General features: G+C 37.6%; 1 protein-coding gene across 1 annotated transcript in view; it reads left to right on the top strand.

The window, feature by feature from the left end:
* Positions 1-15,741, top strand: part of cfap61 (cilia and flagella associated protein 61) — an 82,946-nt gene extending 67,205 nt beyond the window's left edge. The window contains exons 23-26 of the mRNA XM_030128523.1: positions 134-213; positions 1,789-2,000; positions 11,812-11,905; positions 15,384-15,741. Of these exons, the coding sequence (XP_029984383.1) occupies positions 134-213; positions 1,789-2,000; positions 11,812-11,905; positions 15,384-15,536 (539 nt within the window). The 3' untranslated portion in view covers positions 15,537-15,741. The remainder of the gene's footprint in view (positions 1-133; positions 214-1,788; positions 2,001-11,811; positions 11,906-15,383) is intronic.
* Positions 15,742-27,904: the final 12,163 nt, after the last annotated feature.

Raw genomic sequence — 27,904 nt, 5'->3', positions numbered from 1 at the left:
TTTTGAAATTTAGAGGTAGAATCATAGTCATGGATAAAAACAAAACAAAACAAAAGACAAAATCAGTCAAATCAAAAGTGTGAAAGAAAAATCTGAACCTCTCATTTTAACCATTGGTTCTTCCTTCCTTCAGGTGGTCGACTGCCTGGAGGTCTTAACTATCTGCATGTGACCAAACCGTCTCCTAACATCTCAGATCCTCCTGTTCAACATGTAAGCTCTGACTCTGCTCTACATGTATTTATTTCAGGGTTTATTTGTGTTTGTGTTAATTATATATGTTGTTTAATGAGATGTTTATCCGAAACCCTCATATGTTCTGGAGCACTGATGATGACAAGATGAAGTGGAGTGGTTGTTTGGTTCAAATGTATATAAATTAGCATTATTTGTTTGTAAAGCCTGGAAAAAGCAGCAGATGTGTTTGTTTAAATAGGTCAGGACATTGTCTTGTTCATATCTATTGTGCCTGTTGTCTGGTGTTTGGTTTTTATTTTTGGTGTTTTATAAGCCCATGTAAGGGCTGGGTGTATTCTTATTTGTTTATTCATTCATTCATTCATTGTACAGTCACAGAAATCAATGCTACACACATATGCATTTGTAGCCAAAACTAGGCAAGGCTGCTCTTTTTCACAAATACAATAATGAGTATTTTCATACTGACATGGAACTGGTGCTGTTTGGTTTGTAAAAACAATTTGAGAGAGTTACAACTATAAATAGAAACCGAAAAAAGAAAAAAAAAAAAAGCATGTTTTCTTTCCTATTTGGGCAAAATATAAACATATTTGTAATTTAATTAAACTTTTTTGCACGAAAGCAAAGAGAAGAATTTATAGTTGGGTGCTTCTGTGAAACTGGTCCTAAAAACAGGACATGGAGCTAAAAATTCAAATCAGATACAGACTAATGTTATGAAGCAAGTTTAGAAGCAGTTTGGGTCTATTTTAAAAATAAATACTTACTGAGATAAAAGAGAAACTATTTTTCAGATAAAACACATTTTTATATTTTTATGCAAAAGTCTGTATGTAACACGGTCAAAAGGACACGAAGATTACACTCTACTGTTTTTTCAAATATCTTTTTATTCTCTCACGGGTACGTTTTGGGAATCAAACTAAATATCCAAGGCAGAGTGTTTCGCAATAATGACCGCTGTTGTAAAATCACTCACAATTTATGTGTGTAACTGGGCAGGTTCTGCATGTAACGCAAGTGGACACAATGGGTTACACATGAAACCTAGAATGAGACTGAGATTCATGAAAAACCCACGTGTGAATTAGAAAAACCACTAGGATCGACACATTTAACACAGTGTCTTTATTTATAGTCTATGTAAGACCATTTACAGGCATGTTTTCAAGGTTAAATGCACTGTCACCTAGGTAGGTTTTTCTGTCCCAGTTTGGGTCCTATTTTTGGCCCCAATATTTGACTAAAAATTCATTAATTATGGGATGGCTCAGAGCAAGAGTATAATTTTTTTTGCATTCATCTGAGGTCATCAATAGGTCCATCCTGGGGGGTAATATGTCTACATTTACCTTTTATTATTAGGTCTGAAAAGCTGGAAAAGTGCCAGGTACCAAAATAAACCCAGTTTCATAGAAGCACCTAGTTGTCATTATTTGTCGGCCGTTTTTCTATTTTTTGCTCATTTGAGCTCATATTGGACTGTATGCGTCCCCTGCACTCGCATGAGTTTGACACCCCTGCTGTAACCTGACGCTGCATGAGTAAATGAAAGCCAACTGTCCAACGTACGGTGTGTGTGAACAGGTCCAGGACTCTGTGATGAAGACGGGCCGGGCAGAGATGGGGAACTACTTCTGTCTGCGTCTGAACCCGTACCATCAGGTGGAGACGCTCACCTGTCTGTCCCTGAAGCCCCTCCCCGTCTCCAACTACCTGTGTCTGTACAGGAAACACAAGCTGCTGCTGAGCCAACTGTCCACCCACTACAACGACGGCCTGATCCCAGACCTGTACAGGTGACGCTCCAACACTGCAACACTCTAAAAAGGCTGGTTTCACTGGTGTTTATTCTCCTCAACAACGAAAGCGTTTTAGTTGAATTACTGTTGTTTTGTCGTTCTGAGGTTCTATCTATTTTATCTACTCGCTGTCATCTAATTCACTGTTGTGGAAAAATATCCATTGCTGTTTTTGTCTGATTTTTTTTTTCTCCCAGGTACCAGTATCTAACAAACAGCAGGTGGTTGAGTGTTAAAAAATAAGTGTTTTTAGAAAGAGCGGACAGAAAATCCACTTTCACCAATGTAAGAGGAAATAATTTAACAAAGTACAAATACTTTATCACTGGACTTTTGTAGAGTTTTCAGGTATTTAAGACAAATATCTGTACTTCCTACTCTTTCGTTTTCAAGACAAGCTGTGGTTCTAATGCAGCCGAGGTGAATTAAACCATTATTTTTATTTTCCGTCACCTGAACGGATGAAACGATAGCACATAGAAAAGATGAAGATTCCTTAGCGAATCCATCAAATGTGACAAGACAGATGATGAAACAAGATGACAACAAAGTATGAGAGAGCACACAAGGCAAAAATGAACACAAAACATGAGTTGAATAATGGTTAAAACACTTGGAATGCAAGACAATGCGAGTCAAAAACAATATGAAAGATACAGTCAAACAACAGAGAAATGAAAACAACATACATGATGAAAACGACAGAAAATGCGATGAGATGAAATCACTGTAGAAGATATAATGGGCAAAAATGACTGAACTCAACGACTTGAGGATAAAAATAATGAAAAATAAAAATTCCAGGCGACCCCACATGGGGTTGCGACCCCAACGCTGAAAAACACTGCACTACCATTTTGCATTCAGTTGGAACAAACCTCATGAAGGGTTCTACAGGTGGAGTTAAAGGAGACAATCTGCATTTTACACCAATTATTTACATGTATCGGTATTAGTGGATCAACAGGTATTAAACAGTTTAGATCAGTAGATGCTTTTGGTCTTTATGGGTCAAAAACTGATTTACACATTTTTAGAGAAGTCATTGTTCATTATGTTCGGTCTACTGTCTTTGATTTGAAGTTGTACTAGTTTAATAGTCTTTTCATATGACAGGAGGTTCAATGCTTTAGACTTTTACACTTTGAGGACGTGTCAGAGCCTGGACTTTGTCACTTTTACTCTGGTGGAGTCAGTCCTCGTCTGCTGCCCGCCTGTGTGTTTGTAAACCCGTATGTCACAGGTGTCAAACATGCGGCCCGGGGGCCAAATCCAGCCCGCCAAAGGGTCCAGTCCGGCCCCTGGGATGAATTTGTGAAATGCAAAAATTACACTAAGATGTTAACAATCCTTTTAGTTCAGGTTCCACATTCAGACCAATTCAATCTCATAATGACCTATAAATACAACTCACAACAAGTATAATTTGGCAAAAAATCTGAATAACTTGAACAAATTTGAACAACCTGAAGTATCTTAAGAGAAATACAATTTTAATAATATTTCACCTGTTACTAAATATTTTGTGTATCTGTAAATCCACTGTGATCTGGAAGTTATAATGTACATGTGGAAATGATAAACTGAAGCATAATAGTGTTAAGACAAGTGTTCGCAAACCTCCGCCAAGCACCCCGAGCGGTGTGCATGTGTGGATTGACTATTTCTTTTTAAATTAAACAGTTTCAAGGTTGTTCCATACAACAGAAAAAGTTGAAGCTTGGTACCAGTCATGTCTAAGATACAGGTGGATCAAATTGGAGGCTAATCGGAATCGTTTAGAATTTTTTATGAAGTTTTGAAAAAATTGCTCAATGGTGACAGATAGGAAAATCTGAGATTTTGTGACCTTGCTGTGAACTTGAACTTTGGCCTACTGGGACCAAAATGGAATGGGTTGGTCCCAGGGCCTAGGCCTATCTGTGGGGAAGATTTGGGAAAGATGGTTGGAATAGATTTCCTGTAAAGTTGCTAACAAACAAACAAACAAACACACAAAGCAAAGTGATCACAATACCTCTTGGCGGAGGTAATTACACTTTTTTGTTTCAGTTTGTTCGTTATTCCCATTGTTTGAAAGGTTAGTTTGTAGATGTAAACATTTTCATAATGTAATTTTACTTTTTTCACTGTAAAACATTGAGGAAAGTTTGTAGTTGATGTTATTTATATATTATTATGCTATTATTTTACTGGTTCGACCAACTTTAGATCAAATTTAGCTGAATGTGGCCCCGGAACTAAAATGAGTTTGACACTCTGCCGTATGTGGTCCTCGTACCGCTGACCTCACGCGTGTGGATCTGAAACGAAGGATTTGGGCCTCAGCTCTTTTGTCTTCAGCCTGTGTGCGCTTGTGACTTCAGTGTGTGTTTGTGTGTTTGTCAAACAGCGGGTGACCTGCTTCTGAGGTTTCAACACAAATGACCCCCAGACATGGACGTGTATTGTCGTCCCCCCCCCCACCCCCACCCCCACCTTCTAATCTGTTTATGCGGCTCCCCCAATCTGTCTTTGTGTCCAGTCCAGGACCAGACAAAGGCCGAAGCTCCCTCTGCAGCCGCTGGGTCCTCGTCCTCGGCCCAACACTCAGCTGACTGCAAAGTCATTGTGGAGGCTGATGGAGCATCACGAGCCGTTAAAATAATTGATTGACCGTGTGGCGGCTGGGGGGTCACTCAGGTCGCACAGCCTGGAGGAGCGATGTGAGAGGGGGGGGTTGTTCATTTAAAGGGTCAGTTCACCTAAATTATCCAAGCAACACTCTCCTACTTCCCCTGTACAGTTTGGATCTGGAGTGTTTGTCTTCATTTAGTCTTTGATTTCACTTTTGTTCAACTTTGTTCTGTTGTATTTGAGTTTGAGCTGTATCCGTTGAGATGAAGTTTTTCTTCATGTTGAGTTTTTCAGTATTTATGTGCAAATTCTTGATTTATAGAAAATGAAAATGGTAAAAATGAAACAACAAAAGACATCAAATATGAATCATAAAACCACAAGACTTTTTATTCATCTACATAACCACCCTCAAGTGAAAATATACCATATTAGCTTGAATATACATTATTTGTCTGGGAGTAATAACAGTTATTCCTATTATCTGCAAAATTGAAATTGTTTGTTGACTTCATTAATGACAAATTCTTGGATTATGTTTCTTTGGGCTGTTTTATGAATATTTCACAACTGTACAAAAGTGCTTAGTTGAATAAAAGGAAATCGTAGCACCTTAGTCCTCAGGAACATTTCGTTAGCTTCGTAGCATCATTGCCTAAATCATACACTATATAGACAAAAGTACTGGGACACGTTTAATTCAGGTGTTTCTTTTCCAACGGGACTCTGGAATACAAAACATTAATGACTAATACCGTAATATAGTTTCATGTTGGGATAAATATCAGAAATATTGATGACCAATCCTCATGAACAGGACGTCTTACAGCTGTAGCCATGATATGGCCCAGTATTTCTGTCCATATAGTTTATAAACCCCAATATTTCTTAAAGTTTAATGTTGTCACAACTGGGGGAAAAGAGAGGACTCAAATGCTCGGTACTGAAGGGAAAAAAATAACAAGTTTATTCAACAAAAATGAAAACAACACAACGAAAACCCTAACACCAAAACTAAAGCAGAGTCCAAAAAAAAAATACAAGACCTGGGTCAGAGTCCGTGGATGAATGTGGGTAATTGTCCGGGCTATGGAAAGGAATGAGGAGAACAATGGACCAGCGCTGCATGGCTGCAAACCTAAGCCTTAAATAGGCTTGAAGGTGATTGGCTGCAGCCACACAGCGCCAGCAGGTGAGTCCGATGAGGAGATGAGGAGAGGGAGGAGCTGAGGCCACACAGATACAGATCATGACAGGGAGGGAGGAACTGAGGGCCACACAGATACAGATCATGACAGGACCCCCCCCTCAAGGGACGGCATCCTGACGTCCCCAGAGATGCGAAAAGCCCCCACGGAGCCCAGGGCATCCTGGAGTGAAGAGGGGATCTGGCAAAGGAGGCATGAAAAACCTCCCGACGGCCCGGTGTGGAAAGTCTCCCGCTGGTATGGCATGAAGGCCACAGGGCAGACAGCTGAAGAACCTCCGGGCAGACAGGCCGACGAAACTCAGGGCAGACAGGCTGAAGCACCTCCCGGTGGAACGGCGTGAAGAGCTTCCGGGTAGACTGGCTGAAGAACCTCAGGGCGGACAGACTGAAGCACCCCCCGGTGGAATGGCGAGAAGAGCCTCCGGGAAGACGGCCGAAGCACCTCAGGGCAGACCTCTGGACCAGGACGTGGAAAACCTCCAGACCAGGATGATGTAGCCCCTCCGGACCAGATCATGGAGAAACCTCCGACCAGGAGGTGAGAACCCCTCCAAAACAGGACAGAAAAATCCCCTGGTTCGTGGACCTCCAGGGCTGTGGCAGACAGGACTCCAGCTGGGCTTAGGACATTGACTGGAACTGAATATGGCTGGACTAGTGACTCTAACTGAGACAAGACAGACCGAACACTGACTGGACTACAGACATCGACTGGAATTGGACTATGGCTGGACCCATGACTCTGGCTGACTGAGACTGAGCCCGACAGGGCTATGGACTCTGAGACTGAGCCCGACAGGGCTATGGACTCTGAGACTGAGCCCGACAGGGCTATGGACTCTGAGACCGAGCCCGACAGGGCTATGGACTCTGAGACCGAGCCCGACAGGGCTATGGACTCTGAGACCGAGCCCGACAGGGCTATGGACTCTGAGACTGAGCCCGACAGGGGAACGGACTCTGAGACCGACAGGGGAACGGACTCTGAGACCGACAGGGGAACGGACTCTGAGACCGACAGGGGAACGGACTCTGAGACCGAGACGGGGAACGGACTCTGAGACCGAGACGGGGAACGAAGAGGGAGACCGAGACGGGGAACGAAGAGGGAGACCGAGACGGGGAACGAAGAGGGAGACCGAGACGGGGAGACACAAAGAGCGAGGCCGAGACGGGGAAACAGGAACGCTGCGTGGACGGACAGAACCGGACTTCAGGAACAGACAGGAACAGGCTTTAAAAAACGCTGCGCGAACAGACAGAAACAGATTGCAGGAACGCTGCACAGACAAACTGAATCAGGCTTCAGAAAACGCTGCGCAGCCGGTGTGGCATAAAATACGGACCTTGTAAAATATGGACCTATTTGGAATTTGCGCATGCGCGAGCGCAGCCTTACCGGATGTCAGGTTCAGCGAGGCTTATGAAATAAGTACCTTGCGAGTAGAATTGTGCGCTTTTGGGTTAGGGTTAGGATTAGGGGTTGGGGTTAGGGTTAGGGGTCGCTGAACCTGACATCCGGTAAGGCTGCGCTCGCGCATGCGCAAATTCCAAACAGGTCCAAATTTTACAAGGTCCGTATTTTTTCCCCACACCGGAACCGGACTTCAAGGAGGGGAAACTACCAGACGGCGTACTAGCCTCCAGGTAGTACTAAGGAAAAGGGAACTGGGCCAAGCAGAGAGACACGGACAGACAGACACAAAAACACGGACCGGCAGAGGGACAATCTACAGAACTGAACTGATGAAACTGCAGACAGAAAATAAAGAGACTAAAGACAGACTGAAAAAACAAACAAAAAAAAAAAAAACACGGGGAACATATAACGCACATGGACTGCAGTAACACACATTGACAAAAAAAATTCGCACCCACTGAGAAATACACACACACACAGAAACTAGGAAATTCACACATAGACTAAGAAACAGACTGAAAAATACACAGAAAGACAAATACACACAGAAATACGCTCAAAGAAATACGCTCAGAGAAACACACAGAGAAACGCACAGAAAACGGCACACACAGAGAGAGACAGGGAGGAACGAATAAAACATGCAGAACAGACAAACTAACATGAACAGGCAGATCAGAGCTAATAAACTCACTCAAACCATTAGACACACGAAGGAAAAGACACAAGAGAAGAACCCGGACCCCACGAAGGCCCAGGTCCCCACATGGAACAGGACACTGGAAACACGAGGCAGGAAACAGACGAGAGACGCACCGGAAAAAAAACAACACGGGAGGAGAGCCCGGACTCAACATGGTCCGGGACCCCACATGACATGGGAACGCCAGTAATACAAGGCAGGAAACAAACAGAGGACAGATACACCGGGAGAACAAACCGGGGTATGCACCCGACGGATCCGGGACCTCCCGAACCAACCGGCACGGAGGAGACCGAGCCGCCGGAGCTGAGGACAAAGGTAAGTCTCAGAAAAGCCGGATATGGGGCAGGGAAGCGCGGAGCGACGGTACAAAGAGAACTAAGGAAAGACGAACGAAACCAGGGAAAAACGACTAAAACACGGAGATACGAAAAAACGGGTCCCTTCAGTACCGGCTGAGTCCAAGTTTGGCTGGTCCATTCTGTCACAACTGGGGGAAAAGAGAGGACTCAAATGCTCGGTACTGAAGGGAAAAAAATAACAAGTTTATTCAACAAAAATGAAAAAAAAACACAACGAAAACCCTAACACCAAAACTAAAGCAGAGTCCAAAAAAAAAAAAAATACAAGACCTGGGTCAGAGTCCGTGGATGAATGTGGGTAATTGTCCGGGCTATGGAAAGGAATGAGGAGAACAATGGACCAGCGCTGCATGGCTGCAAACCTAAGCCTTAAATAGGCTTGAAGGTGATTGGCTGCAGCCACACAGCGCCAGCAGGTGAGTCCGATGATGAGGAGAGGGAGGAGCTGAGGCCACACAGGTACAGATCATGACAGGGAGGGAGGAACTGAGGGCCACACAGATACAGATCATGACAAATGTGAGATGTTTCTTCCTCAGTGAGATGTGACGAAAGTAGATGGTTAGTTGTGGTAGAAAATTATTATTTACAGTCAGAGCAGGAAAAATATTTTAGACATTTAGAGGTAAAACATTTAAAATTATAGCCATGGATGGAAAAAAAAGCAAAATCAATGTCAAGAAAAATTAAGTAAAAACCATATCTGAGGCATTTTGGAAGCAAAGATAATTTAAACCCAAAAAAATATTAAACCAAATGTAATGCAGTGATATTAATCCCAATATAAAACTACAGTATGACATTAGTCATTATTGTTTTGTATCCCAGACCCCTGTTAGAAAAGAAACACCTGAATTCAACGTGTCCACATACTTTTGTCCATATAGTGTACGACTTAGACAGTTATGCTGTGAGGCTAATAATACAGATGAAACCCTGACATTGTTCTACCAACAGTAGAAGTCAGTATTACAGTTGCGAAAAAAATTATTAGACCCCCCTTGTTTTCTTCAATTTCTTGTTCATTTTAATGCCTGGTCCAACTAAAGGTCCATTTGTTTGGACAAATATAATGATAACAACATAAATAGCTCATAGTAGTTTAATTTCAGAGCTGATATCTATCCATTTTGCATATTTTCTTGATAATAAACGAAATCTCTTCAGTTCCTCCATCAATATCTATGGCATTGTACTGACAAAAACAGTGCTTTTAGACATTCCATGTTTTCTTTTCTGTCTGTTTTAGTCACATGATACACACAGGAGTTAGGACTGGATTGCAGAACCGTTGTTTTTGATGACTTTTGGTGGTCTAATAATTTTTTCCACGACTAAGTATTAGTCCAACCCTCCATGAAAATGTCTGTCACAATAGATGTAAATCCATCCATCCATCCATCCATCCACCCACACTTCCCCATGGTCCAGACCTTGATAAGTGGAAGAAGATGGATGATGGTTGAATATTCATTGAAGCTGCAGGAGGTTAAATCAGGAAGAAAAAAAAGCCAGAATATTAAAATTCAGCCCTACCTTCTGCAGCTGCTCCTTTATGTCCAAATCAAAAGACTAAATATGAACATAGATGAACCTGATGTTACGTCACATGTCTACATACAGAGCAGAAGAGTCACAAAGTCTGATCAGTGATTGGTAGTTACAGCTGTCAATCATTTATTTATTTTATTATACAAAGTCTGTGTCATGGAATCTATTTTCTTTTTCTATTTTATATGAATTTTGTAGAAGTCTGATGGTTTATTACCCTGCCCCCCCCCCCCCCCAAGAAGGGGAGGCAAGGGGTGTTGTTTTTGGTTCCGTTTGTTAGTTTTGTTGCTAAAGTGGTAACAATTGGTTGAATTCATACCAAATAGGGTTTATAGATTGTCAGTGACCCAGAATAGATGCCATTGCATTTTGGAAAAAGTAGGTCAAAGTTCAAATTTTTTATGATTTTTTTTTTTTTTTTTTTTTTTACCTCCGCCAAGGAGGTTATGTTTTTGCTGGCGTTGGTTTGTCTGTCTGTCTGTCTGTGTGCAAGATAACTCAAGAAGTTATGGACTGATTTGGATGAAAATTTCAGGAAATGTTGATACTGGCACAAGGAACAAATGATTACATTTTGGTGGTGATTGGGGGGCGGGGGGGGGGCACTGATCTGCCTTGGCGGAGGTCTGCGCTCTCCAAGTGCTCTTCTAGTTTTAATCTTTTTTTCCCCATTTACTTATAACACTGGGTTACAAAAAAATGTTTTTTACAAGTTGTCTGGGTTTTTTCAACTGAATTAGGACCATTTTGCACCGCTAAATCCAAAAATGACATCTGTTTTTCTCAATCAGGTCAGGTTTTTTTGCTAATTTGATTTTGAAAAATTTGATCTTCTCACAAAATTGAGTACATTTTTGTGACTTTATCAGTTGATTTTTTATATAGTTCTCACCCAAAATAGGTTTTAAGAGAAAAAAAATCATTTGATCACTTGATTCCTGTTAGGTACAATGGTGTATTCACCACAGATGTAGCAGAATACGTCAGGCTTATTTTTGAAAGATCTCCTAGTCGAAGCCATTTCATTCACCTGTAATATTAAAAAAAAACAATCATAAATTGGCAAAAGTAAAATCTTCAGAACTTGTTTATCGTATCATATGATGTGAAAATGCCCATAAATGTAAGCAAAAATGTTAAAAAGCCAATATGTAGCATAGTTCAGAAAGTTGACCTGATTGAGCAAAATGAATGTGATTTTTGGATTCAGCACACCAAAATGATCCTAAATCAGCTCAAAAAACTGAAACAATACATTTGTTGTTGACCAGTGTAATGGGTGGAATTTCAAATGTCTATAAAAACATCAATTTTATTTCATTTTACTTCAAACTTGGCACATATATAGCGGCAATTGATATGCTAACATCAGCACATGCATAGACATGATGACATCAGCTGGATCGATGCCAAAATAAGCTACAGTACGTGCGAGGGGCGGGGTTTGTTGTGCCTGGAACCAGTTGTTGTCTTTGCGTCTGACACCTTCCTCATATCTTACAGGTCTATCAGGTGTGTTTCCATGAGTCATAATATTCCACTAATGTGAATAATAGTTTAATCACAGTAAAATACCTCACGTCTATCAACAGAGGCTGAAGTCAAACCTTCTGTGGGATCATTTCATCCTATTAATATAAGGTTTCCAACTGGTATTTGTTTCTGCAGAGACATTTTTTTTTACTCAAATCCATCTCGTTTACATCTTGTTTTACATTTATCGTTTACAGATGTTCATCAATATAAGTTGTCACTATCAAATAAACAAGTAAAATAAAGCAAACCTTTCATAATGGATTAAATAGAACAGAAACATGGACTGTAACTGTTGTGTTTCTGAACTGGACTTATCACAGATATCTGAAATATGACCCCAGGAGTTGTGAATTCAACCCGAAAATGGTCCTGTTTTCTGTTTCTTACTATGTGTTTTTCTTCGTCTTCAGTTTCTTCAGTCAGAGCTGCTTCATGGCCATTTTCCACGACCGCTTCTCTGACTTGGAAGAGGAGCTGAGGGAGGCTGTCAAAAAGAAACGCACGGTTCGTCCACAACCTCAGACAAATAAAATCAACACCCTTCACATCTGTCACCTGTGTCAGTCTGCAACTGTTTTCCTTCATCCTTATCAGTCTGATTATTATTCAGTCTCTAAAATGTCACAATTATTCAAAAATACTTAGTAAACAATGATTTAACAGACAAAGCAACAAATTTCAGGTAAATACCTTTAATTTTTTCCATAAAAATATCCTAAAATATGTTTTTATCACCACAAATGGATATAAAATACTCTTGACACACATTCTTACCTACTGTTGTATTGAGTTTCATCATGTTGTCAGTGCAGGAGAATTACGTTAAACAAGAATTAAAACTATGAAATGATAAAAAGCTCTAAATATTCTCCAATTCTGTTATAAATTAGGCTAAATAGACACTAAAACCAGGTGAAACTATAGATATATTTTATCATTTCCTGAGTTTCCTGTGTCTTTTAATTCATCTTCAGGCTGTTACGTCATACTTTCTCCAAAACCTTTTTCAGGAAATGACCTTTTTCAAACTAAAACCTTTGTTTAGGTTCTTCACACACCTCAAGATCCACCTTGTAATGAGATTTTATTAGAATATTATAAAATGTTTTACATGACATAGTTATAAAACAGGAGATAAGATAGATAAAGATAAATGTCTGCATCCTGTTACATTATCAACCAAAGAGTTGGGAAGTTTAATGTGTTATGAACGTGTTTTTTGTTCTTCTGTCCTCTTTATTTTGTATTTCTTCATATTATTAATTTTGAGTCCTTATGTTCATTCCTAAAAGTTAAACGTGCCACTACTCTGATTTTTTTTAATTTTTTTTTAAAATGTCACTTACTTAAAATTTCAAAGCCAAAATGTTAACAGATAACGGCTCAAAACAGGAAAACAAAGCACTCAAAGAAGGAAGTGATTGATTATTAGTTATCAAGGGACCAATAAGTGAGGTCTGTCACTAATTGTACATTACATGGATGTAATTTTGTTATGTCAATGTTTAGTGTAGGAGTCGTATATTGTCACTGTTGGATTATTCGTTTTTTGATTTACTTGGTCTGGTTGCCACGGTGATGTGCATGGTTTGGGTCACTGGGATGACACCCATAGGTTATATAGGCAGCTGAATCACCTGCACAGAGAGGAGAGAGGTGAGTTTAGGTAGCTGTAATTTTTGTTGACCGCCTTTTGTTCAGTTTAATTTCTTTTACACATTCACAAACAGTACACATTTTATCTTATGTACGTGTGTAATCAGAAGCCGTTGTAGTAGCTGTCTGTTCGCATTAAATGACGTGAAACTTACCTGGACTCTGCGTGCTTCCTAGAAAGAGCTGGAGCGCGTCATAAATATACAAGACCTAATCTCTACCTCTCTTGCGACTTTAAAAGGACCAGAAAGTCACAACATTTAGAATAAGACAAAAAATAATGCAAAATAATAGGGTCTTAAAAAGTCTTAAAATTCTTGAATGTACAAATCTGCATTTTATACCTTTGAAAAAGTCTTTAAAAGGTATTAAATTTGATATGGTAGGTTGATATGGTAGGCTTCAGTTATGTTTCCATAAACTTGTTGGCTGTATTGTGTTTAAATGCGTCTGTTAAATGTCCAAACTGCAAAGAAATGAACGTTAGTCGACTCAGTTCCACCCGTTCCAACTCGACAACTTATACTGAAATTAGGAACCAATTATCACTAATTTTGCAGAACATTCAGCCCAACACACAAGCAGCCGTTCGTCACCTGAGAAAGCTGAATTTGGGAACTTTAAAGGAGTGATATTTTGCTTTTTTAAATGGAATTCTTCATTTTCCAACATTTCCCTGAGGTCTATATAAACTGTAAATGCTCTGCTTGGGTCTGAATTCTTCATTCATTCAACTCCACAGGTCCATCTTCAACACTATTTCTGAGTAATGACACCAGAAAGGTGGTTTGGAGCACTGGCCCTTTAAATGCACATGAGCCACTTCAGGCCCCGCCCCCTCCAGGTTGTTGGCTGTGCTGCTCTGTCCCGTTCAACCAACAACTGAACATTTTAGGTAATCGGCTCCAAGTTTGGACATATTTTCAGTTTTTACTACAACCGCTGCTGCTGACGAACAATTGTCGTACTCGGAGAAATGTTCATCAGTAGTCTGGACCTTCTATGTGCGAATGTCGTGACGTAACTAGTTATAAAATGTAACAAATTAAGCAGGAATTAAAACAGGTTGTAGAAATTCACTTGATTTTTGAATGAATATAAAGATAGTTTTGCAGCACCTGGAGGGTTCAAATTCAAACTGCATGAACTTTTGGGGTCCAAATACACAAATAAATGAACCAAAGACGAATAAAAGTGGGTTTAGAGTAATATGAGCCCTTTAAAAGACAAGTGAGCATGGGGAAGTGCAAATTTAATAATGCCTGGTTGGAGAAAAGATCATTCTCGACCTGGTTGACATGAGCGGAGGGGAACGTGTGTTTGAAATTTGCTGGAAGAAATCAAAAGGACTCAGAACAATGTTAATCAAGGCTTTGGAGAAAATAAATACATTTTCCTAAATTCTAGGAGTCACACATTTTTGCCAGTATGGCTGTGAAATGGGCATTAAATTCTGTTCTAAGTAGTTTTTAAAAAGGTCTTAAAATGTCATTTTTTTCTGTTATTTTTTGGAGTTTTTTACAGCAGTAGTGCAAAAAAAAAATCTAAACAATAGGAATTGTTGGCTTTATACAGAACAGAGCATATACAGGGTGGGGAAGCAACATTTACAATATTTTGTGGCAGGGATTGAAAGACAGTGTATGACCAATTAGTTTATTGAAAGTCATGAGAATTTATTTGCCACAAGAAAATGTCCATAATAGAAAATGTTTTTATTCTATGTGTCCTCCTTCTTTCTCAATAACTTCCTTCACACACTTCCTGAAACTTGCGCAAGTGTTCCTCAAATATTGGGGTGACAACTTCTCCCATTCTTCTTTAATAGTATCTTCCAGACTTTCTCGTAATAGTTTTGCTCATAGTCATTCTCTTCTTTCCATTATAAACAGTCTTTATGGACACTCCAACTATTTTTGAAATCTCCTTTGGTGTGACGAGTGCATTCAGCAAATCACACACTCTTTGACGTTTGCTTTCCTGATTACTCATATGGGCAAAAGTTTCTGAAAAGGTATGGATAATAGTGTTAGGTATGATTATGACATCAGTATATGTTTGGTTTCAAAACAATTGACGTAGTGCCTGCTGAGAAAAAACAACTAAATGTTCATTGTAAATTTTGCTTCCCCACCCTGTACAAAACACACAAACGACAAAACAAACAAGCAAAAAGTCTTAAATTAAACTTGTAGAAACCTGTAGGAACCCTGTAATGTGTAATAAGTAACTAAAATAAGAAAAACACATCTGCATCAACACAAAACCAGTCGGAACTATGATGTCTCTGCAGCTTTGACCCCGTCTCGTCCTCTTCGTCCAACAGGAGGAAGAGTCCGACCTGCCGTCGATGGACGCCTTCCATCTGGACGCCGACAGTCGAGCTGCTGTGAGAAACATCGCTGTGAAATTCCTGCGCTGCAACCGAAACCTGCTGCCCATGTTCGCAGAAGCATCGACGTCACCGTACGACGACTGAGAGAGTCTGGTCGCCCACGGTTTTATTTAAGCACAGCTAAGGCAGACGTTGATGCAGTGTTGGGGTGTTTTTAGGAGTTCTTTAACCTTTGTCGTGTACATTTAAGGTCACAGAAGACAGGAAGTGTTTGTCCTGGAAGCTGCAACAGTTGGAGTTGTATTAAATGTGCAGTATCCATTTCCAACCACTAGGTGTGTCTCCATTAAAAAAAATAAGGCAGGGGGTACTATTTTTGGTTTGGTTTGTTTCTTTTTTTTTTATTAGTGTATTTTTATTCATATCCAGTCTTTCAAACATACAAAAAGTAAGACAAACACTGAGACATATAACAGAGGTATAAGGCGTCACAAAAAATGAAATAAAATTTAAAAAATAAAAATGAAAAAGTACCACTATGTAATTACCTAATTACTTTGTACACAGCACACATGAACCAGAGTCGAGGTGCATTGTCAAATTCGGTTTGTTTCTTTATTCGTTTGTTTAACACTCTAGCAGCAAAACTATTGGTTGAATTCATACCAAATTGGGTTTATACAGAGTGTCCCATAAGTCTCCATACATAGGAAAAAGAAACGTTTCTTGACATAAATCATTTTTATTTATATAATATGCTCTATATGACTGCCATTTTGTCGGTAACACATTTCAATGTGTGTCCTCCACTGCTGAAGAACTCTAAAGAAGAAATATAAAGAAATACATGTTAGAACTATATACAGGGGTTGGACAAAATAATGGAAACACCTTAAAAAATCAACAAAATATAATTTAATATGGTGTAGGTCCGCCTTTTGCGGCAATTACAGCCTCAATTCTCCGAGGTACTGATTCGTACAACTTGTGAATTGTTTCCAAAGGAATTTTCAGCCATTCTTCAGTTAGAATACCCTCCAACTCTTTAAGAGACGACGGCGGTGGAAATCGACGTCTTACTTGAATCTCTAAAACTGACCATAAATGCTCAATAATGTTGAGGTCTGGGGACTGTGCCGGCCATACGAGATGCTCAACTTCATTAGAATGTTCCTCATGCCATTCTTTAACAATTCTAGCTGTATGGATTGGGGCATTATCATCTTGAGGTGAAGGTGTTTCCATTATTTTGTCCAACCCCTGTATGTATGGAATGTATTATGTCTCCTATGTATGGAGACTTATGGGACACCCTGTAGATTGCCAGTGACCCAGAATAGATGCGATTTCATTTTGAGAAAAGTAGGTCAAAGTTCAAATTTTTTATGAATTTTTTTACATCTTTTTTTCCTCCCTTTTTTTATATAATGGGTGACATTTCGCATGCCTATAAAAACATACATTTTGTTTAAATTTACTTCAATGACAATTACTTATGATGACATCAGCTGGATCGATGCTAAAATAAGCTACAATACATGCGAGGGGCGGGGTTTGTTGGACCTGGCACCACTTGTTATTTTAAACAGAAATGCAGCTCAAAATTAATAAAAAAAAACAACAAAAAACTAATTCTCAACACAAATAAAATGGTCTGAAAGGTTCAGTGTGTGATATTTAGTGACGCCTAGTGGTGAATTTGTAGATTCACCATTCGGTCTCACTCAGCGTTATTAACCCATAAAGACTCAAACATCCACCAAAAGCATCGACTGATCTAAAAATAAATAAATAATAATAATAATAATATGTATTTGTATAGTGCTTTTCATAGAACTCAAAGACACTTTACATACAGCAGATAAGAACAGAAACCAAATATATTAAAAATAGATTAAAAGCAGGTGCAAAAGGCAGGTGTAATATGTAAATATGTAATCACATTTTACATGTAAATATGTAATACCTGTTGATCCACTAATCCTATCAATACATGTGAATAATTGGTGTAAAATACAGTTTATCATCTTTTCATGGTCATCAGATATGACCCATTTGGACGTTCAGAGGCTCTGTAGTTACCATGGAAACACCATCCTCTTCTACAACATTGATTCACCAGTAAAACCCATGGAGTTGGATCAGTGACAGTGGATGGACACACTGGGTTTATGATCAGTTAATGACATTTTTGCTGAATAAGTTGCTTTTTTTTTTTTTTTTTTTTTAAATTTCCTCTGTTTCTAATATAATAACCCTCAACTTTAACCTGAGCTTTTATGAACATCTACGTGATCAGTGAATTAAATACAGGAAAATACCAGATTTTTACTGAAAAAAAACCGCAAAATACAGATCTTTCTGTCGTTATTTTCTTGCCTATTTTGTTCTTTTTTAAATTAATTTGTCTCATTTTGTTCGTTTTTCACTCATTTTGCTGCTTTTTTTTTTTTTTTTTGTCTTTACTCATTTTGCTGCTTTTGTTTGTCCATTTTTGGCCACGTTTTCCTTATTGTGTTAACTTTTTTAACCAATCTGACATTTTTTTCCATCACCTATCTATCTATAACAAAGTGTTAATGTTATCAAGCTGCTGTTACACTGTTATTTCTGTAATCGATCCATCTTTCTCTCCTTTTTGTTCATTGTGTTACTTACCTTTGCTCATTTTTGTCCATTTTCTTGCCAATTTTGTCCAGATCTATCTATCTATCTATCTATCTATCTATCTATCTATCTATCTATCTATCTATCTATCTATCTATCTATCTATCTATCTATCTATCTATCTATCTATCTATCTATCTATCTATCTATCTATCTATCTATCTATCTATCTATCTCTCTCTCTCTCTCTCTCTCTCTGTCATTTTCTTGCCTATTTTGTTCTTTTTTTTATTAATTTGTCTCATTTTGTTCGTTTTTCACTCATTTTGCTGCATATTTTTCTTGTCTTTACTCATTTTGATGCTTTTGTTTGTCCATTTTTGGCCAAGTTTTTCTTTATTTTGTTAACTTTTTTATCCAATCTGACATTTTTTTCCCATGATCTATCTATAACAACAAAGTGTTAATGTTATCAAGCTGCTCTTACACTGTTATTTCTGTAATCTGTCCATCTTTCTCTCCTTTTTGTTCATTGTGTTACATACCTTTGCTCATTTTTGTCCATTTTCTTGCCAATTTTGTCCACTTCTATCTATCTATCTATCTATCTATCTATCTATCTATCTATCTATCTATCTATCTATCTATCTATCTATCTATCTATCTATCTATCTATCTATCTATCTATCTATCTATCTATCTATCTATCTATCTATCTATCTATCTATCTATCTATCTATCTATCTATCTATCTATCTATTCACTTGGGAGCTGCCACAAAAGTAGTACTGGATCTTAGTGTTAACAGTGGCTGAAGCCTAATAAAAATAAATAAATAAAAAGTCCTGTAGAAACACACTGGACTTCGGAAGCATTAGAAAGCAGTAATAGTGTCAGAACTTCACATTTTTTAAGTCCTGAAAAATTCTTAAACGATCCTGAATATGTGAGCGGAAACATCTTCACGGCTCTTCAACTGGAACTGGGTAAGTATGAAAATATTTCCAGGTGAAAATGCTCCGTTTGTTTTAATCTAAAGTAACAGAATGTCTCGGTGTCTGTGTTTGTTTTTCCTTCGGATCCAACTGTAAGTGGATGAGGTGACTCTGCAGCAGCATGACCAATCAGACGGCCCGGACAGCGGCTGTAGATGAAAGTACATGTGTGGCTTTTGGACGAGGAGGAGGAGGAGGAGGAGGAGGAGGAGGAGGAGGAGGAGGTGGGTGTCACTCTACAGCTGTATGTTAATGAGGCTGAGCTGCAGCCTGTGGGGAAAATAACCGCACACACGCATATGTCCACATGCAAACAACCAGCAGCAGCACATTCACACACTCTGCAAATACTCATGTATCAGTGACTCACCTCCGACTGTTATCTGCGACAGAATCTATCTACGCATGCGCTCCCAAAGTCCACCTCCTTAAACATTACATGCAGTGTTTATAGTTGGATCTGTTGTGTTACTTTGTTTTGTGAGTTGGTTTAATGTGGATCACCTGTCAGGCCAGACAGGGAAAAGCAGATTAGGATCACATGACCTGGAAGGTTATTGGTCCAAAAAGTTGTCTTTGTTTTTTTTAAATCTTTCAACTACATGTTTTTACATTATAACAACATATATTGTATTATAACAAGTTATTTTTACGTCATAAGAAAATGCTTTAACGTCATAGCAAGTTATTTTCTTGTTAAAACTATTGTCAAAACAAGATATTTTAACAGCACAGAAATATTTTCATGTTAAAATTAAATTCTTACATCATAAGTTATTTTGTGTTAAAACAAAATAACATCTTCAACATGGTAACAAAATAATTTCACATTTTCTCACTAAAAAGTGTATTCACATGACTTGGAAGGTGGTTACACATAGTTTTCTTTGTTTTGTTTTTTTCATCTTTCAGCTACATGTTTGCATTATAGCAACATATTTTCATGTTATAAAAAGTTATTTTTACATCATAACATGTTTTAACATCATAGCAAGTTATTTTCTTGTCAAAACTGTTGTCAAAACAAGATTATTTAATGTCATAAAAAGATATTTTCATGTTAAAATTAGATTCTTAAGTTATTTTGGGTTAAAATGTAAAAACATCATCAACATCATAATAAAATATTTTCACACTGTATCAAGATAAAGTGTCTTCACATGACCTGGAAGGTGGTTACAAAAAGTTTTCTTTGTTTTGTTTTTTTCATCTTTCAACTACATGTTTACGTTATAACAACATATTTTCATGTTATAAAAAGTTATTTTTACATCATAACATGTTTTAATGTCATACCAAGTTATTTTCTTCTTAAAACTATTGTCAAAACAAAATTATTTAATGTCATAAAAAGATATTTTCATGTTAAAATTAGTTATTTAGTGTTAAAACGTAATAACATCATCAACATCATAATAAGATATTTTCACATTTTATCACTAAAGTGTATTCACATGACCTGGAAGGTTGTTCCAAAAAGTTTTCTTTGTTTTGTTTTTTTCATCTTTCAACTACATTTTTACATTATAGCATATTTTCATGTTATAAAAAGTTATTTTTTACATCATAACATGTTTTAATGTCACAGCAAGTTATTTTCTTCTTAAAACTATTGTCAAAACAAAATTATTTAACGTCATAAAAAGATATTTTCATGTTAAAATTAGTTATTTTGTGTGAAAACATAACATCATCAGCGTCGCTTGTTGTAATGTCTGTCAACATCCGTTTTTTTAATTCACCTGACTCTAGTTGCGGAAAAAGGTCTTTCCATTGCAGTTTTGCGTGATATACTATTTGCACTACACCCGAAAAACCACCTCTTGCCAGCGCAAAAACTTAATGGAAAAATGAGACTTTTTTTTTTCTCCTTTTTTTTCTTTTATAATGCCAGCGCAAAAACTTAATGGAAAAATGAGACTTTTGGTGAAATTGTCGTTTTTCCATTAGGTACATTTTTATGCGCAAGTTATATTTGCGCAATTTGAGGGTCAATGGAAAAGTGACTACTGACAGAGGAAACATCAGCTTTTTTGGTCAAATCAAACAGTGGAAACTCAAAAGAGGACATAAAACAATTAACTTCACCGCTTTACCAGACAAATGCAGACATGGTGAAACCGTCTGAACATAAGGAAGCTCTGTGTGAATATGAAGGAGCAGCATTTCCCTTTGCAGCTGATGGTTAATGTTCAGCAGAAACACAATCAGTGTCCAGCTGCTACTGCCTCTATAGAGCTGCTCAGCTGCCTGGACTGTATTTAAAGAGTCCAGTCTGACAGCTACACATCTACAGAAACCCATTTCTGCAGGTCAGACATCATGAACAAACGACAGACGCAGAGATTCAACCTGAAATAAACAATATGTCATTAAACCTAGAACGTTTAGCAGCGGTTTTACTAGTAGTTTAGTTCAGTTGGTGTCTACGTTCAACATCTAAGGACTTAAAACTGGTTCAGAATTGAAAAAATTTAGTTTGTCTCCAACTAACCACTTCCTGTTCTGAATGTTTCTGGGATTTTCCTGTTAGAATCTATAGTAATGGAAAGATTTAAAGGTGTCAGTAGTTGCTTTTCTATTGACCCTCAAATTGCGTGAATATAACTTGTGCATAAAAACTTACCTAATGGAAAAACGACAATTTCGCCCAAACTCTTGTTTTTCGATTGTAAGTTTTTGCGCTGGCAAGAGGTGGTTTTTTTGAGCGTAGCGCAATTGGTATATCATGGAAAACTGCAATGGAAAGACTTTTTTCCACAACTAGAGTCAGGTGAATTAAAAAAACAGATGTTGACGGACGTTACAACACGTGATGTTGATGATGTTATTATGTTTTCACACAAAATAACTAAGTTTAACATGAAAATATCTTTTTATGATGTTAAATTAATAAACTAGAAACCCAAACATTTTTAAATTTAGTACGGGATAGAGGGGTAATATATAATAATAATGAATATATCTGTAAATCAACTTGATATGTACGTTCGTCACCATATTTATAGAATGACTTCTCGTGTCATCTCGCAACAATAAATAAATAAACAAATCATCACATTTGTAATTTAATGGAAAAACCACCATTACGCTTTTTTGTTTTTTTGACATTTAATAAATATTGGTAAAGTTTTGCACAGATGTCCAATGGAAACGGCAACTGTTGACTCTCAAATTGTGCAAATATAACTTTTGCATAAAAATTTACCTAATGGAAAAATGACAATTTCGCCCTAACTCGTTTTTCGATTACAAGTTTTTGCGCTGGCAAGAGGTGGTTTTTCGGGCGTAGCGCAAATAGTATATCACACAAAACTGCAATGGAAAGACCTTTTTCCACAACTAGTCACGTGAATAAAAAAACCGGATGTTGACGGACGTTACAACAAGAGAAGAAGAAGAGTTTTAAAAGAAACATGTCACGGTATGTGTGGACACACCAGGAAACTAATCATTTTTTAATTTAGTACGAGATAGAGGGGTAATATATAATAATAATGAATATATCTGTAAATCAACACCATATTTATGTTCGTCGCCATGTTTATGGAATGACTTCTCATGTCATCTTGCGTTAATAAATAAACCAATCATCGCATTTGTGATTTAATGGAAAAACCGACATTACGCACTTCTGTTTTTTGGACATTTAATAAATATTGGTAAAGTTTTGTGCAGATGTCCAATGGAAGAGCGACTATTGACCCTCAAGATGCACAAATATAACTTGCGTATAAAAATTTACCTAATGGAAAAACAATAATTTCGCCCAAACTCTTGTTTTTCAATTAAAAGTTTTTGCGCTGGCAAGAGGTGGTTTTTTGGGCGTAGTGCAAATAGTATATCACATAAAACTGCAATGGAAAGACCTTTTTCTGCAGCTAGAGTCACATGAATAAAAAAAGATGTTGATGGATGTTACAACAAGAGAAGAAGAAGAGTTTTAAAAGAAACATGTCGCGGTATGTGTGGACACGCCAGGAAACCCAATCATTTTTTAATTTAGTGCGAGATAGAGGGGTAATATATAATAATAATGAATATATCTGTAAATCAACACCATATTTATGTTCGTTGCCATGTTTATAGAATGACTTCTCGTGTCATCTCGTGTTAATAAATAAACAAATGATCGCATTTGTGATTTAATGGAAAAACCGATGAAATTTTTGTTTTTTTTTACATTTAGTGAATATAGGTAAAGTTTTGCGCAGATGTCCAATGGAAAAGCGATTAAACATCCTTGAGGTAGAATATCCTGCTTGATATAAATGTAGGTATGAAATGTGCTTTAACTCAGTTGTTCACAGTAACATTTTGTTCTAATACCTGGGTTGTAATTCAATTTACATAATAATTCAAGTAGTAGAGTTCTTTTTTTGGCCATTTTTACTGTAATTAATGACTGAAAATTAACAGTTTTACGCTGTAAGATAAAAAGAATGATTTGTTTTTGTTTTTGTTTTTTTTTACCATTCCTTCCATTCTTTCTTTTATTTTCCTTCTGATTCTTGAAGATAAGCATCTATTCTTAACATCTTACACTGTAAAAAACAAACAAACAAAAAAACAGCTCACTCTTTACCCTTTATCGTGCAAGTAACTATTTTTAGTCATTTCCGCAAATATTAAATATGCACCAGTCCTGTGCCTCAGTGAGGTCAAGAAGCATGTTTTTTAACACTATACAATGATTCCGAGAGATTTATAGACATTTTGCAGCTGTAAATAGTAAATATGGGTGATTTTTGTCAGTTTATGACCTGATAACAGTCGTTTTATTGCACGTGTTTACTTTTTAGTAAGTGCTGCGCAGATGTTTTATGGCAAGAGGAGGTGGACGAACACACTAAGGTTGAAATTTTGAAGGGTTGAACAGGTTAACACACAGAAAAACAAGTACTGGAACCCTTTATAGATTCAGTCGTAGAAATACTCTGAAATGCAACTTTTCAACCTTAGTATGCAATTGGAAGACATAAGAAGACTTTAATACTTTTGTGAGATATTTCAAAATGTTGTATTGTCATGTAGAAAATCAAGGTCAATGAAGTTACCATATTTGGTTCTTTGCCCATAAATGGCAAGAAAAAAAAATCTAAGAAACGTATGTAAAAACACAAGAAAACACATGTAAGGTGAAAGGAACATGTGTGTTAGAACATTAGACCATCATGAGTGCTGATCCAGACCCCTGTCCACATCCACATGACCTCTTTGACCGTTTCTTCATGGTACCGAACAAAGCGGGTCCACTCACTGTCCATGCAGAGGTGGACCTTACAGACCCTGGAGACCACATTGGACCTGAGATTGGTGACTCACTGGAACTGTTACTGTCACTGTTTCATAATGTATTTGGAAATTACCCCAAAAAATATGTCACTTGCCTGATAAAGGGTTAAGTCTGTTTTTGATGATCGAGAGCACAGGTGTCAAACATGCGGCCCGGGGGCCAAATCCGGCCCGCCAAAGGGTCTAGTCCGGCCCTTGGGATGAATTTGTGAAATGCAAAAATCACACTAAGATATTAACAATCTTTTTAGTTCAGGTTCCACATTCAGACCAATTCAATCTCCAGTGGGCAGGACCAGTCGAATACGATCATAATAACATAGAAATAATGACAACTCCAAATTTTTCTCTTTGTAAATGTAAATATTTTCATGTATTTACACTGAAACAAAGTATAATTTAGCAAAAAATGTGAATAACCTGAGTAAATATGAACAACCTGAAATGTCTTAAGAGAAATAAGTACAATTTTAACAAGATTCTGTCTGTTATTAAATGTTTTGCGTATTTGTAGATCCACTGTGATCTATAAGTGATAATGTACATGTGTAAATGATAAACTGAGGAAGAATATTGTTAAAATTACACTTATGTTTTTTCAGTTTGTTCATGCACTGTAAGCCCGGAATTTGTATTTACTAAAATGCTTACATTACAATGTACTTAAATGATTTAAGTTTTATTACATTACTATAAAATGTTCAGTATATTCTAGTAATTTGTAGATATAGTCGAAAGTACAAAAAAGTTTAAGTTGAATGGATTTAAATCACTCAGTTTTAGTCCTGACCACACCTTTTTATCTCTGCATTGCATTGTGGGTATTGGGCATGTTGTTGAAATTGTTATTTTTCTGTGCAGGGGTTCAGCGGGGTTGTGGTGTTAGTGTTAATTTGGATTTAATGTGTGTATGGCAGTGTTGATTGGCCTTTTAGTGTTTGTTTTTGTATTTTTGTAGAGCTGCACCATGAGTCAGAGCCAGAGGAAGAACTATGGATTTACTGTTCATCTAACATTGATTCAGAATAGTGTTAAAGTTTAAGCCCTAACTATTTAAAAGCACTGTCTGTACTGTTGATTATATAGAGCTAACTTAGTCTTAATTTCTAACTGCACCACAATATATTAAGTTGATTAATTTTTCTAAGCAATTGTTGCTGCAATATATTTAGTTAAAATCTACTTAGAATTGAGTCCAATGAAGTGATGATGCGAAATTAATGATTATACAAAGCAACTGACATTGCAACAAATTTTAAGTTAAATGAACTTGACATTTAGTGTATTGTACTTAAAATAGTAATTCCATTCAAATCAAGCATTTAGGTTTAATACACTCAAGTTTTCATTACTCATTATTCGAATTTTTTAAGGCAACGAGTTACCTGAGATTTTTAAAGTAAACTCAACTATCGGGTCTTACAGTGTAAATGAGTTTGACAGCCCTGGCCTAGATTTTTGAAAACAGAGCTTAACTTTGTGTTGTGATTTTTTTTTTTTTTTTTTTTTTTAAAGCTGCAGAACCATCACACTAAGATTTTAACAATCCTTTTAGTTCAGGTTCTACATTCAGACCAATTCTATCTCCAGTGGGCAGGACCAGTCAAATACTATCAGAATAACATAGAAATAATGACAACTCCAGATTTTTCTCTTTGTAAATATAAATATTTTCATGTATTTACACTAAAACAAAGTATAATTTCGCAAAAAATATGAATAACCAGAACAAATATGAACAACCTGAAATGTCTTAAGAGAAGGAAGTGCAATTTTAACAATTTTCTGTCTATTATTAAATGTTTTATGTATTTGTAGATCCACTGTGATCTGTAAATTAAAGTGAGTTTGACAGCCCTGGTCTAGATTTTTGAAAACAGAGCTTAACTTTGTGTTGTGGTTTATTTTAAAGCTGCAGAAGCATCAGCCCGTCGGTTCAGATGATGAACTGTGATCTGTATCAGTTCCTGGTCTCAGCTCAGACTCTAATCTCCTCTTTAGTCCCGATTTAAACGTCTTCTCGTCGGCCTCATCAGCGCTCACATCCCGTCATCCCTCTCGGTGCGGGTCACCCTCATATGGTCGACCTGCAGGAATTGGGTTTGATGTGTTTTTACCCGCAGATAATCTCGCTTTGCCCCATTTGGTGACAGAAGGAGCGCGCTGATTACGCACAGCACGCGCCGCCCGGTATCTGGGGGCCAGATTGCTTTTTCGGGGGCCCCGCTTCTTCTCCTCCTTCTCCCTTTCTCTCTCTCTACTGTGCAATTTCCTTTTCAATCACGGCGGCTCCACAGCTTGCACAAGCGCAGCCATTGTGATGCAAAGCAGGAAACCCTCCTCTCGCTATTAATTATGTATGCGTCAAATGACGGATTCATATGTCCGCAGTTAACCGTCACAGCGGCGCACATGCTGCACGACCAGAGGGGCTTTTACAGGGGCTTTGGACCAATTTAACCGCAAAGTTCACATGCACTTTAAAGAATATTTAAAAATATATATATGACAAATCCAAATGAACACACTTTAATGTTATTGAGACAAGAACCACAATTAAACTGGAGTTAATTTGACCTCATTTCTACTTTCATTTCTTTGAATTTGAATCTGATTAATCGGCCCTTTTTTTTTTTTAAAATCCAAACCTGATTATCTCCAATTAATTAATTAATCAGTCAGTCCAGAAAAGCAAAAAGCAGCAACATTTCAAAATAAGCAAAATTATCGAAAATGTCTTCTGTGTTTTAAAGGAGTTAAGGGTTTTAGATGTTAGTTTGAAGCCAAATTAATCTGAAATCTATCTTTAATGTTAAGAAATGCCACAGGATGTACTGATATTCTGTTTTATTTCATGTCTTTGACTCAAATTCACAGAAATATTCAGGGTTCGAAGCTATTTCTCCGTCTTTCAACAGGAGTCGACTGTGTTTTATGAGCAAAATCTGTCTTAAAATGAATTAAAAGCCCCCCCCCCCCCAGTGTAATCCACCAGTCAGAAACTCTTTACTCTTTCACTATTTTGATGCAGATCGATCTGAAATCCAACCTTAAATAATCTGCACGTTTTTTAATCCAAAATGACAAATTAATTCTAGTCCGTTTTGACTTGGAGTTCGTCTAACAATGACCTAATCTCTAATTGTAGAAATCAGTCAAATCTCTCTCCTTTTTTTTTTTTTCTTTAGTTTAAACAGACATTAAAATGGTTAAATGGATGTTTATTAGGAGGCAAATGGACCTGAAACTTTAATTAAAATCCTCACATCTAATCTGCATGTTTTTAATCCAAAGGACAAACTAATGACATTTTTTTTCCTCCTGTGATGGACGGGGTTGTGTTGGACGGACCGGACCCCCCCACACACACACACACACACACACACACATCCTGAAGAGACACAGAAAGCTGAGGCACGTGTAGATTTCTATAGAAACGCATCAGACCGTAAAAGCAGGAGGCTCGTGGCGTGTGCCCGGGTCGAGACAAGGAGGAGGAGAGAGAGTGAGGGGAGGGGGCAGGACAATAAACCCCTCAGGTACATCTGCTTTGCAATCTGCACCCCCACCCCCCCACCCACCCTCCTCCTCCGCCGCCAGGCTCCATCCTCCCAC

Source organism: Sphaeramia orbicularis, chromosome 24, assembly GCF_902148855.1.
Source record: "Sphaeramia orbicularis chromosome 24, fSphaOr1.1, whole genome shotgun sequence".
Lineage (NCBI taxonomy): Eukaryota > Metazoa > Chordata > Actinopteri > Kurtiformes > Apogonidae > Sphaeramia > Sphaeramia orbicularis.
Note: the sequence above shows the minus strand (reverse complement) of the source record. Positions and strands in the feature narration are given on the sequence as shown.